The following is a 21882-nucleotide window of genomic DNA, read 5'->3' on the forward strand; positions in this document are numbered from 1 at the left end:
AAAGATTGTTTGTGCTTTTTCATTATTATTATTATTATTATTATTATTTATTAATAAATAATTTAAGCGAACAAACAAACGCAACGCCATTATATATACGTATTAAAAAAATTATTTTATTAAACGTACGGTAAAAATAATCAATAATCATTTCTCACGATGATGATAATAATAATAATAATAAATAATAATAATAATAAATAATAATAATAATTGAAATCCAGCACTTTTCTTTTTGGTTTTAGTACACATTAGTTAGATAAACGTTAGTTAGTTGCGATTTATTTATCGTTTCTTTTTAGCTTTCGCCATTTTTATTTTTATTTTTATTTATTTATTTATTTTTATTTATTTTTTTTACGTGACCCCCTTCACAACCAACAATTTTATATATATATATATATTTATTTTTTACATAAGAAGTATTTATTTATTTATATCGAACAATTTTATTTATTTATTTTTGAAAAAAATCAATTTAAAAAAAAAAAATTAAAAGAAAAAAAGAAAAGAAAAAGAAAAAAAAAAAATTATATTATTAATAATTTATTTTTATTTATTTATTTATTATTATTAATCAAAAATTATTTTAATTAATTAATTAATTAATTGATTTATTTATTATTGTTATTAATCATTCATTCATTTGCGTTTAATAAAAAAAATAAAGTAAAAATATAAATTAATTGAAAAACATTCTACTACATATTGATTAACTCGTTTTTTTTTGTTTGTTTGTTTGTTTATTTATTTATTTCTTTGTTTGTATTTTAATATTATTATAAAAAAAAATTATAAATAAAAAGCATGAAAAAAAAAAAAAAAAAAACAAAAGGGGTTAGAAAACGAAAATAAAAATAAAAAAAATAAAAAATGAAAATTATTTTTTTTTTTTTTACACACATTTTGTTGCCTCGATTTTTTATTTTTTTTTAAAACTTTTCTCCTAAATTAAATTATATTTATGTATATTTACAAATCGATCGCACATCAATCAATCAATCAATCAATCAATCAAATAAAAAAAAAAAAAAACAAATAATAATAATAATAATAAATATAAAATATAAATTTTTCTTATTAATAAACTATTATTATAATAATTATTCATTACTCATTACTCATTATTATTATTAACCATTATTTATTATTATTATTATTATTTGAATAATAATGATGATAATAATAATAATAATAATTACGAAAATAAAAATGTTAATAATTAATTAATGCCTTTTTTTTTTTTTTTTTCGATATTATGCGAATTATTTATTTTATGTGGTTATGCGTATAATTTATTTATTTATTTATTTTTTTTTTGCTTTGTCTTTTAGTCATTATAAGCTTTTCTTTTTCTTTTTTTTTTTCTATTTAAAATTATTTAACACGCAAAAACGTGTATGAAGTTAAAAAACAAAAAAAAAAAAAAAAAACATTAAAATCGTGTTAAAATAAAATGATAATAATAATAAATGAACAATATTTGAAGAGAGTAAACGCTTCAGATATTACACGAGAGACAATTGTCTAAACGGCAACTTGGAAAATTTAAACGGAAACGGAAACGGTTCCTTTTCGCTGCTGCTCAGGACCAAGCTTTGGTAAATTTTCAACTACGAGAAGGCAAAACAAAGCGACAAGAATCTGCCGAATCGCAGTCGGAAAAAATTGATCATTTAATTTCCGGTTGTTCGATATTGGAAAAGCTGGTTGAATATTTAAAAAGGCACAAAAAAATTTGTAAATATGTATATCAATTGGATTATCTGTCGAGGATATGGAATGGTTGGACTATCCAAAGAATGGTACAACCACCGTCAAAGCCAGATCACGACTGGGGGTCCAATAATCAACACTAACAAAACTGTATCAGCCAGCAAACAAGAAAAATCTCGGACAAATACGTGGAGACTCATTACCTGAACAAACACCATGGGATAATATTTAAAAGAAACCTTCTGAAAGCGGAGGGAGGGAGGGAGGGGGGGGCAAAAACAATGACTTGATTCTGGCTACTCGACAGATGTGTAATCGTAATCCGGTTGAGAAAATAACTCGGTCCCGTCGGATAAGGTGATCGTCTCGGGAAAACTTACAAGAGAATTATTGTGACGTCACGGGTTGTAACAAAACGTGAAAAAACCTGTTCGAGCATGCAGCGTCACCCTTTATTCAGTCAGTCATTTATTCCGGCAGGTATAAACCTGAAAATGATAAATGTTGCCAAAAGCATCCTTCAAACCCTAAGACGAATTGTCGCGATGTTATGAATGATAATAATAATAATAATAATAATAATTAAAAATTACAATAATTAGTAATAATAATAATAATAAGTAATTAGTAAAATAATAAAGAACCTATTTTATAAACTAAATGACTAATGCCATATCTTTTTTACTCGGTAAATTCACTTTTTTTCCTTGCCACAGCGAATTGTGTATTGTAAATGCGTCAATTGTTACTGTTAAATGTTTCGTATGAACTTGAGAAAAGCATTTTCCTCCAGAGTTATACCTGAAATCGTAAAATAATAATAATAATAATAATAATTTGCCAGATATGAAAATCTTTTAAAAATGCTCGAACGAGAAAAGGCTCAAACGGAGGGACACTCACTTAAAAAATTTATCGAACATTTTATCACTGACTTGTTTGGGTCCGGTACCGTATAATTTGAGAACTTCTTCCGTGTCTGGACAATACGAATACAAAGCTCGAAATTGACATCCGGCATCCCGAAACAAAATGAGAAAATATTTACTCTCGGAACGTGATACTTCATCTAGAACTTTCTTTTTGGCTTCTTTGTTAACGATTCCGGGGAAAACGCAATATTCGACGGCGTTCAACATTATTCCCCTGTTTGATTTGGTCGCGGGTTGTTTATATAGTCTAGGCCCGGTGTATTCCATCATAGAACTAGCATTCGAACTAATATCGCTCGATCCATCGTCGAATATTCTTCTTTTGCTAATTAAACCCGGTGGCAAAGATCCGGGACCTGTAAAATTTTTTTTCCCCTTTATTTTAAATTTTAATTTTTTAAAAAAAGTAAATTTATTAACGAGTAAATATTCAATTTTTAATGTATGTGTGTCACATTAGTTTTGTGCATAAAAATTATAATTTATTTTTTAATTACAAAATATACAAAAAAAAAAGGCGCCATTTAAATTAAAAGCTCGCTTAATTTTAATTAAAAATTTTAATTTTTTTTTTTTTTTTTTACAAGGTATTGTAAGGTATGCGCTTTATTTTCCTCGTCAATTTTACACGCGAACCCATTTTTAAAAATAAAATTTTTTAATGTAATTAAAGAAAATAAACCTTTGCAAAAAGTGCAAAAAAAAATTTAATTAATTAATTAGAATGAGATAGAAATTTTAGCGAACCTGAAGGTGAGGTAAGGTGCCTACCACAGGAGATCCCTGGCGAAGGAGCTCGTCGGGGAGGCGTTGCACGTCCCAATCCAGAATCTGTGTCTCCATATCGGTAGATCATGCTATCTTGGTCACTACTCGACCCTGTAACAGGTGCACTAAGCACTAGAACTACTGTGTTCTTCCACCAGAAAAATTTTTTATTTTTTTTTTTTTTAATATTAAGAGCATTTTACAAGACAATTTTTTTTTTTTTTTTTTCCTTCCTTTATTTAAACAATTATTATTATCGAGTCATTTTATTTCTTTTTTTTTTTACTTGTGAGAAAAAAAGAAAAGTTAATTTATTAATTAGTTTGTGGGCAAACAAACAATAATTAATAGGCTATGAATATTTACATGTGAATAATTAATTATTTTATATTTGCAATAATAAGTGCCAACATTTTTTCCTTTTTCACTTTTTTTACTAAATGTTTAATTTTTTTTTTTTTAAACAAACTTTTCAAATGACTAAAATGACGATGGATGGTCGCTAAATAATACCTTTGACATGAACGACTTAAAAATCTATTTTTTTTTTTTTTTTTTTTTTTTCGAATATGACTACAAAATACAACAAAATATTCTATGATTTGTCATTCCCATACTATATAAGCATGCCCTAGAATACTTGATCACAAATAATAATAATAATAATAATAATAATAATAATAATAATAATAATGATGATAATAATAAAAATTGAAAAAGGGAAAATGTACAAAAAAACATCATAATTCCGTAATTACACGAACTCGCGTTTAAAAAAAAAAGGCTTAAAACTCCCCCCCTCCCCTTCCTACAATGTATATAAATGGAAAGTTGGCCGATTTATTATATAATCATCACAAATTGATTAACAAAAACGAAAATTATTTTATTGAAAATGATAAAGAGAGAGAGAGAGAGAGAGAGAGAGACATTAATCAAACCCTCACAGAAGATTAATATGGTTATGTTATTTTTTTATGTAACAAGTTCCCACCAGCCCATTTCCATTATTCTTTTTTTTTTTTTTTATATAAATTAAAACCGGTTAGGAAATATATTGTTTGTTAGGCATAAGAATATTAAAATATTTTGTATATATATATATATATATGGGTAAAACAACCCCTGTCACGTGACGACCGAAACATCAAAAGCTTTTTCCAATTAAAAAAGATTTTCATTTTATTTTTCCAACACCAATTAAAAAAAAAAAAAAAAAGGATTAAAAAGTTTACCATGACCATGCTGGTAAATGAAATTTAGCATGGAAAAAAAAAAAAAAATTAAGGGAGTTACAAATACCAGAGGTAGAAATTTCTTTTTTTTTTTACCTACTTGGTGTTTGTGCTCAATTAATAACTAATTACTTTTAAGAAATTTAAGAAATCCTTAAGGGAGAACAAATTTATTATTATTATTATTTCTTTTCTTTTTCCAAGAAAATGGGAAGGGAGAGGAGGAAAAAATTCTTTTTCTTTCTTAAATTTCTTGTGACAAGAATATATATATATATGAAAGCTAGAAAAAAAAAAAAATCCCAATAAACCAACAACTGAATGAATCGTTATTTAAAAGAACTCGAATTTAAAGGGGGTTAAAATCGAGTGTTTGTTACCACAAATCTCGATTTCTTACCACAAAGATTCATGAGCGAATTTGATTTTCTCCCTCTAAAGTTCGACTGGTAAGTCGAGTATTTCGACCTTCCTCTAACCTGGGACGGAGGTTCTGAAGTATCTGAAATCACCATTTATTCCAAACAAATAATTTGAGTTTTTTCGTTTGATTCTTACTTATTTTTTTAACAATAGAAATTATTCAATTGATGAACAAACAATTTAAAACCAAAAGATGTAAAATCACAGTTAACTGATATTAAGAGTAAAAATAATAATAAAAAATTTGGCACTGGTTTTCTTTTTTTCTTTTCTTTTCAACCAACCTACCAACATAGCCCACTAAAACTCTGTAAAATTATTTTTGGAAAACCTTCGAAACAAAAAATAAATAACTCACCTCGTGAAGTTTTATATGAACCTCGTCGTCCTAAATTAGTAGAACTCATTCTAGAAGGTGAACTTCCTCTACCATCATCGCTGGGTGAATCTTAAACAAAAAAAGAAAAAAAGTGTAAATTATGTTGAGCAAATCGAAACGTTATTCTGTTAAATAATACGTAAAAATATCAAGTTAAAGATTCGTTAAAAATCTAAAAAAAAAATTTAAAACTACAACAAATCATGCGAAGAAATACAAATTTACCTCTGTATCCACGCCTTCCTCCGGCACTGCTGGCAAGGCTATCCTGTGATCCTCGATATTGATCTCGTCTCAAAGGTCTCGAAAATACGCTGTTGTTTTCACGATTATGGTCTACACATTTAACATAAACAATTACCAAAAAAAAAAAAAAAAAAAACCTTTTTCACACTACCATTTATTTTAAACACTTATAAAAAAAAATTACTGTGGGAAGGTTATAAAACATAATAATAATAATAACAACAGAATAATTATTATTATTAATTTAACTCGTTTTGTATTCTTCCTACCTTTTCCAGATGATGATTTATTTATTACGTGCATATGGGTAAACAAAAAATGTTAAATCAAGTTCGAGTGTTTACATAAGAAAAAAAAAAAAGGGCACTAAATGATTATTATTATTATTAAGGGTTAAACAAATAAAAACATCGAATAGGTAAAAAGTAAAAGAGTCGACAACACTTAATAATAATATTATTATGTATCATGTCCTTTGAAAGAGAAAAACAATAAAATAAGAAGAAAGTTTTCGTTTGTTGCTTTTCATTGTTATCACGTTCATTTAGTGGTTAAATAATAACTAATTAAATGAAAATGAACAAATTTTAAATTTATTTATTTAAATACCTGCAAGATTGGTAGAAGATCCTCTTTTCCCTCGAGCTGGCGTGAGCATACCATCTTCCAATCCACTGCTTTCGACGTGGATTGTTTTAGGACGAGGTCTTGGAGTCGTTGAAGTTTTACTTCGTAATTTCGGAGTATTTAATTTCATTAAATCTGATTTATCTATAACTTTACCCTGGAAAAAAAAAAAAAATTAAACGTTTTTTAATGTCTCCTGCACATGTCTCCTGTTTTAAGCGTGACAACCAACCTCTCTCTCTGCTTCTTCTATGGCCTTTTTTAATTTATATTGTTCTAATATGGCAGCTCTCCTAGCTTTTTCTTCTTCTTTTTTCCTAGCCTTATCTTCTTCTTTCATTTTTTCTATTTCCCTTCGCCGAGCTGCTTCCATTTCTTTCCTAGCTTTCATTTCCTCTTGTTGTTGCCGTCTTTGCAAAGACAACATTAATATTTTTTCTTTTTTTCTTTCCATTTCATCTATTAGGTTCTGCGAAATCATACAAAAAAAAAAAAAAAAAATTATTTATCGAAATTTACAATTAATGATGTAAATTATTTTTTTACGTTTGTCTGAAATCAATACCGGATCAGGTTCTGTGCCTATAACGAGACCAACACTTGGCGAAGTGGGTTCTTTTTCTCTCAAAGGCTTAGTTTCCAAACGAGACATGGGATCAGATTTTTTTATGATGGGAGAAGTGTCTAGACGATCGATAGATTGACTAGAAGCGTGATCCGGAGAATAATTTATTTGAGAACCGGAAACAGTATCTCTAAAATTTGTGACGGGAGTTCTTGAAGTACTTTCCGATCTATTAAGAGGTGCAACATTTTCTTTGGGCCTTTCATCAAAAGGATGTTCGATTGTTTGCGTAGCAAACCTATCCTGTAATTCAAAAAAAATTTTTTTTTTTTTTAATGCAAGTCAATAGATGAGTATTTTTCGTTTTAAGGTTTTAAACAGTAAAAAAATCTTTTTACCTTTTTAGGTGATCGTTTACCCCGAAGTGGCGGCTTTGGACGCTTAGGTGGAGCTTCATCGTCAAAAGGTATGTAAAACCCTTTGGTTACGGATTGGTTTTCATTTATCGTGTTTGGTGTTTCGGAATTTTGTTGCATGGATTTTTGCATAAAAGAACTTTTTATAATTGAGGGTCTCGTAGGCGACGGAATACGATATGTTTTACTTCCTGATGTTATATTAATGTGAGACATTCCCAAAGATATATTATTGACATCGCTATTGGGATCTTCTCCTATAAAACAAATACTCTGTGGTTCCATATCGTCTGCCGACGGAGAAGACAATGGCTCCGGATATGAACTAGAAGGAGGTAATTGACGTGCTGGTACGATTGGTTTCGGAGGAAGGTTCGGTTTATTGAAACTTTGCGGTGACATGTTGGAAGAACGCGGAGAAGGGATCGGATGACTGTCGCCATTTTGAAGTCTTGTTTCGTGTAAAGTGAATGGCTGTGGCACGTTCCTATCGTTCTTTTCCATTTGTTGATTCAAAGCGACTTTTTCAGCATGGTGTTGAGACCAAGTTCTTCTTTGCATCGGTTGTTGCGGTTGATCGTGAAGGAAAAATTGACCCTGATTATGAGAAGGATTGGGTTGGGTGAGTTGTGACAAACTGATTGGCCTGTTTTGCGAACTCGAATTAGAATAGATGTTATAATTTTGTTGCTGCATGTTACTCTGATTGTGATAACTATTCATCGGTCGAGTTTGGTTTAACTGCGGCTGATCCGAGTAATTATGTATATGCTGCTGAGTATAGTTACTTTCAGAGCCGTATCCTATAAAAAAATCTTTTGAGTGCAATCGTAAAAAATTAAGTTATCAATTCAAATAGACTCGTAGAAAGTATGTAATTACCTTGTAGTTTGCTTTGTTGATTGGATATCCTCTGCATATCAGCATCTAGTTCTTTAAGGCTCGAGTTCATTTTAGCTATAGAATATTGATATTTATCAAGATCAAAGTTTTCATAATCCGGAGTTTTTAATTCTTCTAAGAAAGGCGTTGAATTGTCCAACCATTTTTTTTCAATAGATATTACATCTTTGATATCCTAAAAATAATTTCAATGATTAAATAGTGAACAATGACGTAATTTATTTTGCTTTTAAACTTATTCTCCAATAAAATCTGTATATCCTTTAGAGAAAAAAAAAAAACTTATTTACATTTAATTTTAATTTTGAAATTTAAGAATTTTTGTTATTTACAAAAAAAACTATCTACATCTATAACTTAAAATAATCTACAAAAAATAAAAGATTCATTCATCAATTTTAAGTAAAACTAAAAAAAAAAAAAAACAAGTGGTTACTAAATGAATTCATAAATTCTACTAAAAAAAAAAATTACCTGAAGTGACAACGGTTTTTGTTGTGCATTTTTTGGTGAAATCGAATCTACAGATGGACTTGTTGAATTACCGTCATTTTGAATTTTTGCATCGGTTGTTTTATATTTATCCTGCAACAAATTAAACCGCATGCACCCAGCACTTAAAAAATTGCAAATGAAATCTAAGTGAAAATAAAAGAATTTTTTTTTTTTTTTTTTTTTACAACAGAAAATAAATACAAAAAATTTACTCAAATTAAATTTTTAATATATATATATAGATTACTGTAGGCAAAAAAACAAACAATAGAAATATACATAAAATGCATGCACTCATTTATACATTTTAACCCTACCTTCGATATAGCCTGCAAAAAAGCTGCTTTTCCTACTTTTTGACGTTGTTTATTCATTAATAATTCCATTTTTCTTTTTTCATTTTCTATAACTCTTCTCTTTTCTTCCAATTTTAATCGAATGTTACGAAGTTGAAAGCTAGACGTATCATCTAAATTCAATGGAAAATTTTTATTTAAATTAAGGTTTTAAAATTAAGGTTTAAAATAAATAAACGAATAAAACAAAAAAATTACCAGGAATACTTGGAGCTTCGTGGATGTTATTAATACTATCAATCGTCTTTTGCTGTTGCTGCCACGTTGTCGTATTTGGTAAAGTTGCAAATGTAGTTTTTTTTATATTTCCATTCGGTTGTACGTTTACATTTTTACTCACACTCGTATATTTATGAGAGTTTATGTGCTCCCCACCACCACCACCACCACCGCCGCCGCCATCATCTTCCGCGTAATTCATTTCAATTTGAGAACTTCTTTCAGAATAATTAACTGTTATTTGATGTAAATCTCCATCAACGTAATCTTTATGCACTACTTCGTTGGCAGGCTAGGGGGTTAAAAAATTATTTTTTTTTAATGAGTAAAAATTTTTTTTCTTTTTCTTTTTTTTTTTTCTTGATGAATTATATGTACCTGCTTGGAATGTATCAAATTTTTGAGAGAAACTAAATTTTCTTCTTTAACAGACTTTTCTTCTTCGTTTTTATCTATTCCGTAACCGTTATCGGCAAATATTCTATCAATGGCATTACTTCTACAATCCTGTTGACTAGACCTAACTGGAACATTTGGTGTGTGGGAAATAGGCGCAGGGGATTGACTTTTACGAATATCCTTTCGTTGTAGCGGTTGCTGTAACCAATTTTTACATATAATTATTGTATAATTAATAAAAATTAAATCAAAAAGTTTTGAAATGTTTTCTTACAGAATTCGCAGCTTCGTTTTCTGCAAAAATAAGCTCTACACCCGAACTTCGAGCTTCCTGAGCCGAAGTCCTAATAGGCACGGTATGAGTAGGAGAAAGGGGAGCGTTAGAACTATCTAAACGACCACTGACGTGTATGGCCGGCTCTTTATCCGGATTCCTCCCCAAAAAATGTAAATTTTCTTGGGAACCACCAAAATTTTCAACAGTTAATTGCGATTCCTCGGACAACGAATTACGCCTTGATCTCCTTCCAGCAAACGTACTCTTTTTTTGGTCTTCCCAATTACTTGGTTTTCCAGCCGCTTTACTAGATTCCTCTAATTTATAATCGTAATTATTTCTATCTTTGTTTCGGAGACGAGGTGGCACAATGGGATCATCGGTAGTCACGGAGCTAAGCGTAGGGACACCACGACCACGATGAACAACAAAAGATTCTTCACTTTTTCTATTTAAAAAAAAAAAATCACGTGATTAAATATTTCATCGCGTTATTATAAAATTTTCAATGTATTATTTTAACTCAAATACCTATCATCTAACGTCCTATCTAAAGAATCAGGTGTGCCCCTAAAATTTGAATCCGTTTGTACGGAATATGATTTTCTAAGGCCCGAACTTACGGTAGACAATGGTCTTGACACTAAAAAAAAAACAAAAAATAATAATAATAATAAGTGAATAAAAAAAATACAATTAAAATTGCAAAATAAATGTAAAATAATAATAATAGTTATGAATTTTATAGGAAAAAATTAATAAACACAAAATAACATGCGTTTTGTGATTAAATGTGATAGTACCATGCACACAATACATATAATACAATAATAATTAACTCGATAAAAATAAAAATAAAAAAAAATTGTCGATCAATGGAAGAAATTACAAGCAAAGCTAAGAAAAATGATTTTTTTTTTTTTTTTTTCTTTACCAGTTTATTGTTCTGCGATCCTTAATACTGAAGAAGAGTACACATCAGAATTTTTTTTTAAAGCTCAAAATTTGCCAAAAAATTTAAATACATAAAAAGCAGTAAAAATACTTTTAAGGTTACACCAACAGAGTGTTATTATCAAAACACAAAATTAAATATATTTTTTTCATATAAGAAACAAAAACAAAACAAATAATTCGGAAATAAAAATGAAAAATTCACAGCCAAATTCTAATATAAAATTTATCAAAAAAAAAAAAAAAGCAAAAAGAAAAAAAAACACAAAAGTAAAATAAAATTACGACAAAACTATTTCAAAAAACTTATAAACGAATTAAAATAAATAACAAATAAAAGAAGCCATTTTTTTTTTTTTTTTTTTTTTAAATTCACCAAAAAATTATTATTAACCAACATTAATTTAATGACGATCGTTTAATTAGTGATTAAATAAAAATAAATAAATAAATAATTTTTTTTTTGTACGGTTTGTAAACAAAAGCGTAAAATCTTTCACTAAAAATTAAATTTTTTTTTCAAAATAAAAAATATTAAAAAACTCTGATGAGAACATAGGTTACAACCACAAAATGTCTGATTTATTTATTTTTTTTATATTATAAATATTTTAATGATGTTTGCGTGCTTCTTTTAAAATAAAATAAAATAAAATAAAAAAAAAGAGAAAAATGAAGCAAAAGAAAAAAACTCAAAAAGATCGATTTTAAGGGTAAATTTTATTTCAAATTTTTTTATTTTTTTTCTCTTTCCTTTACATGAGTAAAAAATTCATACTTTCGATGTATAAATTTCAATACTTAAATAGAATTTTTTCCTTTCGTAGTTTTTCCACCCTCCCCCTCCAAAAGAAAAAAAAAAAATTTTTAAATAACGATAAAACTTTTTTCTTTTTTTACGTTTTCTTCTTAAATTGACCTCGACAAAAAATTTCAGCACAAAACATTTTTTTTAAAATCATATATATTATCGATCAAGCAAATTCCTTTTATATATATAAATACAAGAAGTAGAGGAAAGATAAATAAAAAGGACAATCGTCATCAGAGTTTCTTTTTCGACAAATGCATGTGTGCAAAACAACATATGATGCAAACAAAAGCTCCAACAAAATTTTATATACAGGCTTACAACTACATCGGGGGGGAGCCAAGCCCCTACCTGTAAAGCTTGAGTTTGTGGCCAAATTACTCCGAAGATCTGGAATTGTTGTTACTGTCTGCGGAAGGCTTCGTTTGTGAACTACGCCTTGACTATTGCGCGCAGGACCGACTAAAGATATATATACCATTTATATATTATTATTATTATTATTATTAATTTTCCCCTCTTGATATCATACTCAAATTATTTTTTTATTTTTTTCCTCTCTCTTCCTTCCTTTTTTATTTATTTTTTTTTTAATAGTATACAAAAACATTTACTTTTTAACGTGGAATAAACAAAAGCAAATAAACAAACGCATAGAGCATGAAAATAATTTAAAAAAATAATAATAATAATAAATAAAATATTGTGAAGGTTTTCAATACATTTCCAAATAATAATAATAATAAAAAAGTGTGAATATTCACCTATTATCTAGAGCAATGATAACTACCCCATAATACACATAACATATCAAAACACATTGTTTGTGTTTATTTGTTTACACACATTCGTCACTCAATACCAAATTTATTTATTATACAATTAAAAAATAAATTCGCGACGAATAATTGGGTAAATCTTTTAATAATAAAAAGTAATACCACCCGCTTGTTTTAAAAAAAATTTTTTTTTTAATAAACTGACCTTTTTTTTTTTTAAAATAATACGAATTGTTTGCATAAACAACAGTATTATTCAACAACAACAAAAAAATTAAGCACTATGGAAATTGAATACTTTCCACTTTTCTCTCACATTTTTTAACCTCATTCGATAGTGTATTCATACATATATAGTGTAATCTCAAGTTTTTTTTTTTTTTTTTTTTTTTTTATTCTACTTTAAAACAATATTTGGTCAAGGTTAATGATATATATTTTCCCCTTCCCCTTCCATCCCTCCCCTTATGGATTACGTTTGACCGGAAATGCAATCCAAGATTTAAATGCAATTCAGTGATTTTAAAAAGTCGAATAAAATTGTTATTGTGGTCGAATCGATTCAATTTTATTATATCGACGTATACGGTTTTGATTTAAACGACAATAAACTCGTGTTTAAGTATTTATACATGTGTACAATTAAAAAAAAAACCAAATAGTTAATAAACTATTGATTTTGTGAAAGGAAAACATTTTTTTTGCACTTACCGGAAATAATAAAAAAAATTGAAAGAAAAAAAAAAAAAGGAAAAAAAACCTTCACCTAATCGTTGCCAATTTAATTAATTTTTTTTTTTTTTTTTTTTTTTTAATAACCCTTAGCTTAGTTATAATAAATAATAATTTTTGTTATTTTTTTTTTTCAAAACTCATGCGGAAAGATTCACCCAAGTTCTCATAAAATCATTTTCTTTTTTTTTAAAAAACTTTAGTAAAAAATTAAATTTTTATTTAAAAAACTTACAATCTCTATTTCTTTCGGAGCCAGGAAATCGTACGCATTTCACCGGATGTATTTCCAATACGTTGAATAAATCCGCAAGTAAAACGATTAAATTTTGCTTCATGTTTCCCTGTAAGTAAGTAACATCTTCCGGCATCATGTGGCACACTGTATGAGGTAAACTGTGATGAGAAAACTCGTGAACCAAACACAAATTGTGAACGGAATCGGAAACGGTTGGCAAACGAGGGATTTTTATATCAGTCCATGGAAGTTCTTCGGGGCAGTAAAATGATATTAATGCGGCTAAACCTGCTCCGTCGCAAAGGCCTTTCACATCTTTCACTTCCGGAAACTGAGGCATCATCGTTTTATCATTGTCTTGGCCCTCCCTCTCGTATTCCAGTTGAATCCTTTGCATTAAAGCTTTTTGAGAATGGTTAACCCATAGCAACAATCCAGATTCACTATCTGGCGGCAAGTCGGGCATTACTTGACCGTGAGTGAATCTGTGAATAGCTGCAACTACTCTATCAGGTGTGACTACTTCTTTGGCATAAAGAACCATTGTTGCTTCGATGACAGCCATGTGAGCACCCTAAAAAATTAAATAAGTAATTTAAAAAAATTTTCCAAACTTTTAAGCGTTCACGTAAATTATTTTTATACAAAAACATTTTAAATAATTACAAAAAAAAAAAAAATTTTTTTTAATTACCATTTTTAAAGGAGTGGTTTGTATAAGAACAGTCTCGGTTAAAGGCCCATCTACGGGATCTGGTATGGTGATTCCTTTTCTAGAGAGCGTTTGAAGAATTCCACAATGATTTAAATTGTGATAATTTGGATCGGAGTATATGTTTGCAAAAGCGAGACAGTATAATTCGGCATTTGCCAAATTGTGAACTATTTGAGGTTTCAAATGCTCTTGCTCCTGTTAAAAACGATAAATTAAATTATACATTTATTTGATTGTTTACTTTATGAAATTAACTTTTTAACATCATAAAACAAAAAAAATTTTAAATTTCATAAGGCGAAACCTAAAAAAAAAAAAAGGAAAACTACAAAAAACAGATTAACAACACGCACGCACAAAAGAAGCAATCGAAAAAAAAAAAAAAATAGTTTTTTTTTTTATTTCGACTAAAAATACTACTATACAGACAAAAAAAACTAATTTAATTTTTCATCTTCACATTACAAATATAATTCTTAATTAAACTCGACTTTTGGGTAAATCAACCATTAAATTAATAATTTCAATACACACATTAGTTAGGGGATTTGAAAAGATTTTTTTAATAATAAAAAAATTTGTAAGACCGCGTACAAATTTCGTCTACAACACAACAACAACAACAACAACCAAATATAGCAACACAAGGAAAATTTAAAAAAAAAAAAAAAAATCCGTAAGAAATTACTTTTTTTTTTTTTTACTTTACGAGGAAGCTGCGCCATAGAGTAATAAAATTACGAAAAAAAAACAAGAATCGAAAATTTAACACGTTTCAATACTTTTATAAATTTTGCAATTAATCATTATTTAGTGGGTAGAAGAAGTTGACCGCGTTTATGTGTATGTCTATAGTAAGTAACACCTCCAGCTGACTTTTAAATCGAATAAAACAAATTTTTAATTTATATTTTTCAGTTTTTTTTTTTAAAAAAACAAATTTATAATAATAACAACGAGTTTTCCCTTTAAAACTTTAATCAATCAATCAATCAATCATAACAAAAAATCTTTTTTTAAATCCTATATAATAAATAATTAAAAAATTATTCATTCGCATAAAACACTTACCTCGTGATCACGGTAAAATGGTTCCTGTAAATTTTCCGGAACTTTATTATTGTATGCTTTCGAGAGAAGCCATTTTATGGAAGCTCGTTGTTTGGCCTGAAATTAAAAAAAAAAAAAAAAAAAAAATTATCATCACATCACATAAAAATTCTTTCTTTTTAATTAAATTTCCATTATTTAAAATATAAAAAAAATCACCCTTTTAATACTTTTTAATAAGATCATTTATAAATTACTTAAAATGCGAATAGATACATAAATATTTTTGTCAATCCAGTCAATAAAATTTTTATAGAGTCGGTTAACAATAAAAAAAAAAAAAAAAAAAAAGGTTAAAAGTTCATTTGACGATTATAAAAATAAAACTATGATAAATATTAACACAATACTTTTAAAGCTTAATATTTTCAAAACTTTACAACATCAACAACGGATATTGTTTAATCTATAAAATCAATAAGTCAATCATTTTTAAAATCAGTTGTTTTAAATTTTTCCCACTTGACTGAAAAATTTTTAAAAAAAATGAATTCGGATGAACATTTAAAAAGATTAAACGGTAAATGATCAACCGCAGTCAGTTACAAAAAAAAAAACAAAAAAAAAATTCAACCTGTTTGTGGTTTTTAAGAATGACTAATTTTTTATAGTCAATGAAAGAATAAAAAAAAAAAAAAAAAAAAAAAAATAATTTGGTAACTCTCGGTAGAAAAATGAAATTACTTAATGGTAAAAATTTTAAAAGATTGATTCACCTTGGTACTCATTGGGGTGAATAATCGTGATTCACTCATACAGTAAAAAATTATTATTTTCCCCCGTAAACAAACTCTCATCTCATCTTTTTTTTACTTTTAAAAAAAAAAAAAAAAAAATTTTTTTATTTTGACAAAATACAAAAAGCCTCGGCTAATAATTTCTTAGGTAATTTTTTTTTTTTTTAAATGAGTAATAAATCCAAAGATCAATTCCATTAAAAACCTCAACCTCACGAATGCATTTACCACCGATTAATCAAATACAATACTTTTTGCCAAATCACATTCGGTGAGTGATGCCCACCTAACAAAATAAAAGCAGCAAAATTACAATTCTTTTAAAACCCCCCCTCCCCTCCCCCCCCAAAAAAAAGGAAAAATTTCAACCGAAAAATATATATAATTTTTTAATATTGTTCGTACTCTATGATTTTTTACATTTTTTAATATTCTTGGGCTTGATGAAAATCGTGAAAATTCAATCGTGAATTAAATACCAAGGGCGTTACCCGCCTTTGCATGAATTTAAAAGACGCCTTGCTAAAATCCAAACTAACTAAGACAAATAAATAATAATAATAATAAAATAAAGTAGTTATTTCGAGCTTTTTTTCTCTTCTTTTTTTTTTTTAAATTATTATAGAAAACCATGAAAAAAAATTATTTTATGCAACATCATCATTGTCTTTTCAACAACGACGACGACGACTACTCGCAATGGTAAAGTTTTGCAGTTACTACGACGTCACAAGGTGTTCCATAAAAAAACATAAAATGCATAGGCGTTTCAATTAATGTAATTTATAAACATAAACATAAACGTAAACGTAAAAGCATGTGTGTGTGTGTGTGTGTGAATATTTTTCAGTGGGAGGTGATAATATTTTTACGTCTAAAAATCTTTTACTTTTGTATAATGTTATGTAATAAAATAAAGTAAAAAAAAAAAAAAAATGAAGATGAACGCAAGAAAAAACTCAACTTTGAGGTGTGTTAGGAATAATGAAATCGTTTTTACTTCCTATTCCCAATAAATGCGATTTGATGATGAAAACGCATAATAAATAATAATTTAAACTTTTGTCAGTCGTACTTTTTTTTTTTTTTCTCCTACAAATAAATCATCAATTTATCTAATTTTTTAGAAAAGATAAAAGTCAACATCAATATCAGTATAATTCATTCTTTTAAATAATTAGTTTGGTTAAAAAAAAAAAAAAAAAAAAAAAAAAAAAACATTTAATAAGCTTATTTTTTTATTTTAAATTTTACACATTCTCGAGCTGATATTTTTCTTATAAATTTTTTTCCCCCCTCATTTGAATTGTAAATAAATAATTTAATGAAAATTTCTCAATGAATGTTTTTTTTTTTTTTTTTTTGTTGAACACAATGCAGAATGCAGAAAATTATAAAATTTAAAATTTTCGACGTTCAATATAAAAAGTAATATAGGAATAAGTTAATAAAATGTTAATAGTATATAGTTGAGAAATTTCATTTTATTTTAATTTAAAAAAAAAAAAAAAAAAAAACTTTTTTTTTAAAGCTTTAATGCAACTTTATAGACTTTGAATTATTCGTAATCATTTTACTATAAGTAAACATTCATTTTAACAAATCCCCTCCTCCTCCTCCTTCGCTTTCGTTTATTATCTTAATCAAAATTTATTCTGGCTGAAAAAAAGTAACAAGAAAATCTAGTTACGAAAAATAAATAAATAAATAAATAAATAATAATAATAATAATAATAATAATAATAATAATAATAATAATAATAAGTGTGATTTAAAAGGTTTAAATTGACCCGAGACATTCAATGACGGGAATTTAAATTCGTAAATTAAATCCTTCAACAGATAAATTACAATCAATATCAAAAAGCAAGCAAGATAACAATTGAGAGATTTTAATTTTAAAAAAATTTTTTTGTTTTTATTAAACAAAATCTATTTAAAATAAAAAATAAAAAAAAATTATTAACAGGTTGCGCCCGTAATGTAAAATAAAAAAATAATTTCAAACGGAAAAAAAAAAAAAAAAAAATTTACCGACCAAAGATTTCGATTTCTATTTCGGGATTTTCAAAGGGGAGTAACAAACAAACAAATAAATAAATTAACTATAAGATACCCCAAAATAATATTTCCAAAATTATACACGACTTCCTTCCGGTTTTAAAAAAAAAATACAAAGAAAAAAGATTCACATCGAATGAATTACTACAATTTCGTTTCAATACACAATAAACTCAAACTCACAATAAATAATTACTGGAAAAAAAAAAATGTTTGTTTTGAAAAATGTAGAAATTAAAAATGCCGCCAAGTTTACATTTACATGCAAAAAAAATTCGATGTAAACATTTAACAAAACCAAAACAAATAACTCGCTTACAATTTATTAATTAATAATTTAAAATTATTATTATTAACCGTAATTAAAATTTTCACCATTTCATTCATCGGTTCAATGATTTTTTTTTTTTTTCTGTCTGTCTGTCTCGAAATGAAGAAAAAAAAAAAAAAAAATTTAAATAATACATTATTTACATGTGCGATTTCGATGCGTGTTTGATGCCGCTTCAACAACCAACAAGAATACTTTACTTTTCTGAGAGAAAGTTATTTTTAAATTAAAAAAAAAAAAATTTTTTTTTTTTTTTTTTTCGCGTTGGACAAAGTAAATAATACAAAATTACCATCAATCGTAAACTCATTGAATTTACGACAACCTGAGGTCGCCACTGCTTCAATTTTAAAAATAATACGAAAAAAAATTGTAAAGAAACAACGATTCGGTGGCGTAGGAATCAACAATGTCAATTACGTCAAATACCTGAAATGATTATTTTTTACTTGTCAATGAGCGTGCCAAATATGAGTGCCATAAATTTGTATCTTAATCCCAAAGGTGACGACGACGACGACGACGACGACGACTTTTCAAAAAAAAAATCCACAAACTTTACATTATTTAAATTGTTTTTTAAAAAAAAAAGAAAAAAGAAAAACACCGTAAAAGTAATACATACCAACAATAATAACAAAAAGAAAACGATATATTCTAGCGAAAGTAAGTATCATTATTATTATTATTATTATTATTTAAATTTCAAGAGCGTGACCTTCCTACAAAAAAGGAAGGAAAAAATTATTAATAATGCGACTCAAAACGAAAAGAAAGATTCCAATGGCTACTACGTCTAATGCAAAAAAATTCAAGGGTTTAGCATATGGCAATTTATTGAATGAAAATCCTTGCTCGATTCGTGCAAGTTGATAATAATAAATATATATTTATACTTAAAATAAACTTATAAACACCCGAACGATTTTCAAGATCGATAAAAAAGAAAGTGGAACTGAGTAGAGAGGCCCACATCCAACTTGTTGTTGTTGTTGTTGTTCCCTTCATTATTATTTCTATCAAACGTACGCAATTATTATCATCATCATCATCATCATCATCATTATTTATACTATCACGACGAAGAAAGAATTTCGTCCATACCGATGTAGTATGGAATGAAAGTAAAATAATTGAACCACTGAGGAAATGATCGAACCTTATTAACCGGTATTTGAATACGTTCGTGTAAAATTTTTACGAATTAAAAAAAAATTAAAATTACCCATCCCCCGAGGGGCGAGTAATAAATTTTTCTACTTTTTTTAAAAAATTTGGTCCACTTATTTCGATAATTATTATTAAAAAAAAAAAATTAAATATTCATGATACGGTGATGTTGTTGTTAATAATAAAAATAACTTGTTTTTTTTTTTTTTTTTGCTCTGTTTTTTTTTATTAAAAAAAATAATTAACATTAAATTTTTTCAATTGAACTTGAACAACAACCCTTAATGCATACACTCGTCCTTTTAAAAAACCCTTAATAATAAATTAAAAAATATTTAAAAACCGTTTACGACGTGAATCGTCATTTACAAAAAAAAGAAATAAACTAATAATTTAATCGGGTAAAAATACTTTAGAAAATGCGAGAATAAGCTGCAAATATTAACAGTGTGAAACCGTAAAAAAAAAAAAAAAAAAAAAAAAAAACCAGGGCCAGCAAATTTTTGTTGTTTTAAATTGGATTTAAAAAGAAAGAAAAACAACAAATTCAACCCGTACATTCATTCATTCATTTAAAAATTTTCCCTTAAAATAAAACATTCAAGTGTATACAACAACAACTACAACAACAATATCGGACTTTATTTCCGTGACGACAAAAAAAACGTTCATTTTAATTTCTCAAATCATTTTTTTTTTGGGGAACACCCAAAAACTTTCCGTCTTACATTTTACTACCATTATTATTTTTAAAATTTTTTTTTATACGTAAATAACAAAGACAATCCCGGTCGTTGAATGAGAGAGAGAGAGAAAAAAAAACAAACTTTTAACTTGCACGGGAAACGTAAATATATATTTTTTTTTCTACTCATTAACAACCGTTAAAAATTTCCAATACAATACTTTTCTTTTTTTTTTCTCTTAGAATTTCATAGCGACTCGACCGAGAACGAAATTTTTTACACAAAACCATCCTTTTTTCATTTTTTCCAATTTTTTTTTGGACGAATTCAAATTCATTCACTCGTTTATTTTCTGCCATTTATTCTTCTTTAAATCTCTTTTTGTTTTCGATTATTGTTTTTATTTTTTTCCAGACGCATAAGACTAAAGAAAAAGAAAGAATTTAACGAGAGAGAGAGAGAGAGAGAGAGAGAGAGAGAGAGGGGGGGGGGAGAATGCAAAAAAAAAAAAAAATGATTTCTATTAACGGAAACAATAAAACAACAAAAAACTTTAAATCCCGTTTTTTTTTTTTTTTTAAAAATTAATTACCGATATGAGTGAGATTTGTTTTGTATTTTTTTCTAAAACCACGTCAAATTATTTCATCAAAATTTAAACCGTATTAAATTATTTATTATCTTTACATTTACCAGATTTAATTAATTAATTTTTTTTTTTTTTCAAAAATGTTAATCGAGCCATTTATAAATTTTTTTTAAAAAATTAAAATTTTTTTAATTTCAAGTCCCCCTTTTTTCCTTTATTTTTATCAGCGAATGAATAATAAAAAAAAACTTTACTATTTTTGTTTTTCAGGCACATAATTGTAAAAAGAAAAACTATAAATATTTTTATCACAACAACACTCCTTTTATCGCAATAATAATAATAATAATAATAATAATAATAATAATAATAATAATAATCAGTGTACAACAAATTTAATTAAAATACTAACCATCCATAAAAGAAACAATATGAGAATGATGATGAGTACGATGATTACGATTACAACGTATTTTTCATCCATAAATGTCACTGTTAAAACCAACCTTACGATACGTTACAAAAAAACAAACAGCAAAAGTAAAAACAATTTTTTTTTGTTATTAAATAATTTAATTTATTAAAATAAAGTTTTTCTATGTATAAACATCTTAAACATCGAGTCGAAATTATTATTTAAAAAACATTAAAGAATCATCGTGGAAAATGAGAAAAACGACAAATATATAATAAATATGCATAACCCGCGTGTATAAATTCTCATAATAATAAACTTATGTAAGGACTATCCATAAAAATTTTCATTTTATTTTTGTTTTTCCCTTGTGAAATTTTTTTTAGGCAAAATAAAAAAAATAATTTTTGAATGATTAATTTTTTAAAGATTCGATGTCGCATCAAAAATTACGAACGGGAGGAGGAGGAGGAGGAGGCCCTGCCTGATCTGGAGCATTGGAATAGAAAATTTACTGATGTCATTACGAACATCGACAACTCTCAACTTGACGACGCCTTTCCTTTCCGTATAATAATAATAATAATAATAATAATAA

The 21882-nt window shown here is 26.9% G+C and overlaps 1 protein-coding gene across 1 annotated transcript; it reads right to left on the minus strand.

Annotated features, from left to right (window-relative positions):
- Positions 1 to 2372: 2372 nt before the first annotated feature.
- On the minus strand, positions 2373 to 15481 carry Phum_PHUM150900 (uncharacterized protein; the record flags this gene model as incomplete). The annotated part of the gene is made up of 21 exons (XM_002424731.1): positions 2373 to 2517; positions 2620 to 3004; positions 3396 to 3564; positions 5032 to 5153; positions 5433 to 5522; positions 5679 to 5789; positions 6360 to 6483; positions 6559 to 6795; positions 6892 to 7194; positions 7290 to 8110; positions 8190 to 8385; positions 8685 to 8795; positions 9023 to 9174; positions 9260 to 9572; positions 9659 to 9877; positions 9954 to 10404; positions 10488 to 10599; positions 13468 to 14044; positions 14165 to 14380; positions 15257 to 15352; positions 15455 to 15481. 21 exons carry the CDS (start codon positions 15479 to 15481, stop codon positions 2373 to 2375), a joined length of 4977 nt encoding a protein of 1658 aa, XP_002424776.1.
- Between the last annotated feature and the right edge of the window lie 6401 nt (positions 15482 to 21882).

This window comes from Pediculus humanus, genomic scaffold (assembly GCF_000006295.1).
Source record: "Pediculus humanus corporis 1103172107496 genomic scaffold, whole genome shotgun sequence".
Lineage (NCBI taxonomy): Eukaryota > Metazoa > Arthropoda > Insecta > Psocodea > Pediculidae > Pediculus > Pediculus humanus.